The 5773-nt window shown below is 41.6% G+C and overlaps 1 protein-coding gene across 1 annotated transcript; it reads right to left on the bottom strand.

Moving 5' to 3' along the window:
- Positions 1–1603: 1603 nt before the first annotated feature.
- On the bottom strand, positions 1604–5339 carry LOC131890893 (brain-specific homeobox protein homolog). The gene is made up of 4 exons (XM_059240338.1): positions 4541–5339; positions 4274–4462; positions 3921–4195; positions 1604–2086 (listed from the first exon to the last, which is right to left on the bottom strand). The coding sequence occupies exons 1-4, from the start codon at positions 4806–4808 to the stop codon at positions 1679–1681; spliced, it is 1140 nt and encodes a 379-aa protein (XP_059096321.1). The 5' UTR covers positions 4809–5339; the 3' UTR covers positions 1604–1678.
- Between the last annotated feature and the right edge of the window lie 434 nt (positions 5340–5773).

The raw sequence follows: 5773 nt of genomic DNA, 5'->3' as shown, positions 1-5773 counted from the left end.
AGAGCTTCATGTTCCTTGTGATCTCTTTGCATACCGAGGGTCAAGGATGAATTGAACATCGACTAGATGATTTTGCGTAAGTGTAAATATCTGTGATTTCATACTAGTACGCCCTCTGGTCCTACCATGAAGTAAGTGTCACCATACCTTTATTGAGGACCAGATTCTAGCACGAAATATGTTTTTCATTTTTGTTGCATATTTTTGTCACGTGCCATTTCATGACAGTTTCAGCAAATGAATGTTGGACTAATGTAGTTTAAATAAATTGTTGAGCGATGTCCCAAAATGGCGAACAAATTTGTTAATGCCGAGTTGGAAGCACTGAATGAGCTTCGATCATATTAGTTCTTACCGCGATTGTGGCGCAGCTTGGTTAGCCCACACAACTGAAATCAGAGCCGGTACTTCACATGTCTCTATAATTTTAACGTCATTTCTCCATTGAGCTGGCAAGGCTCAAAATCATCACATTTCCAATGTCTAAGTTTCGTAGTGGATGGATAGAAGTTGTTCTTAGGTCCTGCCACAAGGTTCTGTCGTCTATCAGAACTAGGTAGTCATATCAATTTTCCCATGAACTTGACGCTCTCGTAAGGATCCAAAGCTACATTTTTTTAATTAGAACGATCGAGTTCGATCTCCTTGTGAGCAGACATGGAGTTTTCTTTCTTGAGGTGTGTACTCTCTCTCGGTTGTGGATGTTGAATCAGGCAGGCATAAACAGGCATGCCAAAATGTGAGAGATCGCCTCATGTCAATCTGTTTCCCCCCCTGTTCAATGATGATGATCATCATCTGCTTTCACTTCGTGACAGCCCAAATTGCCAAGAATAAACGGGAAATAGTTTTATTACGTTTGTGTAAACAGTTTGCCAACGCCGTAAAGGGCGATCAAGCCACTGTTCGAAAACCCAATCCCACCCCAATGCCAAACCTACCTTATTCACAGCAGAAAAACTTCAGTCAACGGACCCACAAAACACAATTCATAAGCGTGAAAGAAGTGCCTTGACAAGTCAATGACTAGAGTCTCATTTTTGTCAGTGCACAACAGGGAGTCTCCTTGTGCCTCTGATTGATTAGAAGTGGATTGAGACATACCAGAATGACACTCGTGAGAGAATGAGAAAAAGAGCGATTTCCACGGGAACTACAGAACACGCCCGCACAGGGGAGAGCCTGTCTGTACGTACGTACAAGCCTGTTTTAAAGCCCCAAACTGATGTATTGGGCCTCGTTCCAATAACAAGTCAAGTTACATGTATCGAAACTCGTGGAAGAGCACTGAAAAGAAACTCAGCGGGTCTTGAATTTAGAGGCCGTTATTTGTTGTTGTTGATCCTCTTGATTGTATTCATGGTTTGAACGCTTTGGAATTCGGAATTGGGGTCAGATCAACGATCCGCAAATAGTTGCGTGGGTGGAGATGAAGTTTGCATCCAGCAATTTTCACAGTGGGAAAGCAAAAGCTTTGGAAAGTGAGAAAGGAATGCCTGAGGTGCTGAAACGTTGATTAATGACCGCTTGAGGAAAGAAATCAGTCAAGATCCCTGGCGTCAAGCTCCATGAAATGGCCAAATGAATACAGTACATCACGTGATCAGTTTAGAATATTAAAATTTATTCAACCAAACCAACGAGAGGATAATAAATAGCTAATATTGCTTCACACGAACTAATCCACTTTGATATCCAAATCGGGACTTCGGCCGCGTTTGACGGTCGAATCGGCCTTCATCATGGTCATAATTGGTCCGCGATTCAAACTTGACGCTAAAAGAGCATGAGGAGTTGTGGATTGAACAACCGCAGGCTGTTTCTCAACCATGAAGTCATCATCGTCATCGGAGGAGTCACCCGAGGACAAGTGAGTGTTGGAGAAGTACTCAGACGTCGGGCGTAGATCTGTCGAGGATTCAGCGCCAATGGTTGGTGAAGCTCTCAAGGTCGGGCTTGATAACGCTCCTGGGGGATTGGATGACGATGAGGCGGCATTGGCATGAGCTTGTCGTTCCTGTTCCCTGCGTTCTTTGGACTCCTGGTGCCGCCACTTCATACGGCGGTTTTGGAACCAAACTTTCACCTGGAAGAGATCGAACAAGAGCGATTGAATTTCGTTGGCGGAGAGCTTGGAATCGGCTATCATCGCGCTCAATCTCGTCATATTTCGTTCAAGGGCACTAAAAATCATCGATAGCACTATCGGACTCCTCATCCAAGCACATTTGCTGCACTCTCTCGGGCAGAGCTCAAATGTTTGGGATCATATTGCAAAAATTAGCTTTTACAACATCTTGAAGGGTGATAAGAATTTCTCGTTTCCAAACAGCGTTTTCTTCTGTTATCGCTCAAAATGTTTTGCCAAAATGAAGAGTTGAGCGTGAATCTCATTTTTCATATCAAACATATTTACACTTGAATGATCCGTTTATCTGTGTTATTTATCTGTGTTAAGACTTTAGAAAATGCATTCGCCCGAGTCTGCTCTTTGCATGCCACTATTCAATCATGAGGCTTGTTTTGAATTGAATGATCTTCACGAACGATTTACGAGAACGTAATACGTCTCACATAAGATCAAGACAGTCTACGTATATTTGATGGAAAATGCGTCAAATAGGGAGTCAAGTGCAAAACATGAATAAGCAGAAAAATCGAAGTGATATTGCGGATAGCATTTCACTATTATTTTTTTGTCAAATGTTTATCATTGGTCTGGTCAAAAGCGAAAGGGTAGTATCATTTTTTTATGCAAATTAGATGCTACTCAATGCACAATGCTAATTATTTTGTTGGAGTAGACATTGAAACTCTAAAACACAGCAAGATTGTGAGACAAAAAGAGTTGAACCACATTGAGGCTGAATTTAGCGAGATTTTCAATACTTTAGAGACAAAGTAAGCATGGTCTGAATCAGTCAAGCAATTTGCCGATGAATCAGTTGTAAGAACTAAATAAGTAATAGACTGGTAAAGTTCTTAATCGAAACCGAAAGTTCTGTCAAAGGAAACAGCTATCGTAGCACAAGCTCTCTTGGCAGGAATATACATCCTGACACTAAAATTAGCTGCACTTGGCATTTTGACGCTCTTTGTTAGCCTTGCACTTACGTATTTCATCCAATCTAAATTTAGACACTTCTTTGGTGCCCCTGAACTATTGCTTTTCATGGCATCTCATATTTTGCCCAAGTCAAAATCGTTCTTTAAAGGAAGGTTCAGATTTGATATGTATCACTCCCTGATCGTTGCCAATGTCGAATTCATGGGAGCATTTCTATTGACCAACAATAACCGACTTGAGACAATATTTCATTTCAAAGAAGGGTAGGGGAGTGGCCAATTAAGTTCCCTTCGCTACATTTGTTCGAAAGAGTGCTTAATATTTTTGCCACATTTTCCCCAATATTCCTAGTATGACTGAGCGCCTTATGCCACAACTTGAAATGACATATTTAAAGCAAGAAATGCACCAAAGATTTTAAACAACATACCTGGCTGAATGAAAGCTCAAGGACATTGAGAAGACGGGTGGTTTCATTTTGTAATTTTAGAAAATGTTGATAATTATACCTCATTTGGAAGTGTGTTTCAAAACACGACGGTACGAATTTCTGTGTCAGGCATACGACATTCTTAATACAACGCTTGTAAAAAAACAACAAATGAATATATCTTCAAACATCAATTCAGTCTTCATAGTGACCGCTTTACTATGACGGCTATGACTAAATTTACGAAAAATAAAGCGCTAATTCATTGTATTTGAAATATAGAGGACTCCTGCAATTAATTCTTCTCTACTCACCGTTCTATTCAGATTCGTTGAGTTCCTAGTTTTAAAACCGTTCACAAACGAGCCCTTACCAGTTATAGAATACCAAATAAAATGGCAAAATTTGCTTATTCTAACTAACCTGAGCGTCTGTGAGACCAAGGCTAGCCGCTAGTTGCCTTCGGTCCGGTTTGGTGATATATTTCTGCATTTGAAACCTTTTCTCGAGGCCTTTGCGTTGAAGGTTCGAGAACACTGCCCGTGTCCATGATTTCTTCCTCTTTCCCACCCCTGTAAGATGAGGATGCAACATGGCGTAAGGGTGACGATGAAAGGCCGGAAAGAGATCCGGACCAAAGCGAGGATGATGAACAGGATGACTGGAGATCAAAGAGGATGTGGCGAAGGAATGTGGAACTAAAAAGTCGATTTTGTCATTAAAAAAGTTGTTAGACTTGGAAGCTAAGTCTTCTGCTGTTGCCCAGTTTTACCCACCTGAGTACAGCCCTGATAAGATGGATTGAGTAAGCATCCCTGAGAATGATGGTGGATGAGGTAGAGGTCGCAATGGCATTGTTGAATGAGGCATGCTAGTGGGGATTGACGTTGGAACTGGAGACACATTGGTCAATTTTGTCACCAAAGATAATGGCTCAGATTTGCACAGTGGCTCTGCGACAGACTCTAGGTAATGAACGGTGAAAAAGCGGTTGGTTATGGACTAATCCGTTGAGGACTGGGAGGATGGAAGTTTTGTCTTACCTTCAAATGAATGGGTTCGTTTGCTCAACAAGGCATCAATCCCAAAGTTCAACCGAGAACGCTCACTTGGTCTCCCATTACGCAAACTGGTCACACTGTTCATACTGTTTAGACTTGGCAATAAACTCACTCTCCTATCCTCACTTTGATTTCCATCGGTCACTGTGAGATCTGACATTGTTTCGGGTACAAAATTGAGTCTCTGGGTCATCCCCAGATCCGAAGTGAAGTCAATCGGACTCGATTGACACCTGAACAAGCTTCTCATGTTTCAAGCGAGCACCTGAAACTCGGCTTTTTCTGGCCCCTCGTGTATTTCTTTCCACATGTATGAGTATATACAACTGTACTGTGTATCTCACGCCGTTGGCCGGGAGCTCGCTCTCTCTCCCCGTGGATTTACTTGAAACTTTGGAAAGCGGCCCTGGCGACAAAGTTGCTTCACCGCCCAATCAAATTTCGAGTTGAGGCGACAAGGGGCGGTCTTGCTCTGGGTTTAGGAAGTTGAGAGCCAACCTGCCGGTTTAGGTTTCGCAAACATTACTGGAAATTGATGCTCGGAAGAGATAGCGCGGAAGGCCGTGTTACTTTGTTCGAGGAATGTACTTCTTAGTGGAGATGGAAGGATTGTGGAGAAGTGCAATAACTCGTCAAATAATGTCTAATTTAGATGCTTATTTAATCAGTTCGAAAGGATTGAAGATAAGGCAGGCTAATCCGTTGTGCACATCACAATCATTCTTAATTGATGTCCGATTTATCTTGTCAGTAAACAGTGATCAAGTTTGAAAAAGTTTGCTTTGCGACAAAAAAGCATATGATTCTAGCAAGAAAATGAAGGACTATCTGTCTTTTCATCAACTCTTTTCAACGTCAGACTAATCAAAAACGTTATCTTCAATTGCAAAGTACGTCGCTATTGTTCAAGGAGTCTAAAACTACTTCCCAATTGCGTCCATTATTACAGTTCTGATGTTTGTTCTGAATGTAATTTTGGCTCAAGATTTGCGGTCTACTTGATAACGATGGATTCCTAAACGGGGGTTGCTTGTTAATCAAACTACATATTGCTCAGAATAAGGATTCAGGCGGTGTAGAATGTACAGAATACCTACAGTATGGAGCGTTGGTAAAGGTAAATTGTTTCTCCAGATCCATTTGTGTGAGTAGGGATATGCATTTAGAAAGTGTGATCTGTTCTGCCATTGTGGTTGGAAAAGATGATTCAAGGCG

The sequence above is a fragment of the Tigriopus californicus genome, chromosome 11 (assembly GCF_007210705.1).
Source record: "Tigriopus californicus strain San Diego chromosome 11, Tcal_SD_v2.1, whole genome shotgun sequence".
NCBI lineage: Eukaryota > Metazoa > Arthropoda > Copepoda > Harpacticoida > Harpacticidae > Tigriopus > Tigriopus californicus.
This window is presented reverse-complemented; position numbering and strand designations above follow the sequence as displayed.

Excerpts from the sequence above, each read along its gene's own strand:
- LOC131890893 (XM_059240338.1), bottom strand. The coding sequence starts at position 4,808 with ATGAGAAGCTTGTTCAGGTGTCAATCGAGTCCGATTGACTTCACTTCG. Across the intron at positions 4,463-4,540 it reads ACGAACCCATTCATTTGAAG|AGTCTGTCGCAGAGCCACTG; the intron begins GTAAGACAAAAC and ends TTCATTACCTAG. Across the intron at positions 4,196-4,273 it reads CTTATCAGGGCTGTACTCAG|TTCCACATTCCTTCGCCACA; the intron begins GTGGGTAAAACT and ends TCGACTTTTTAG.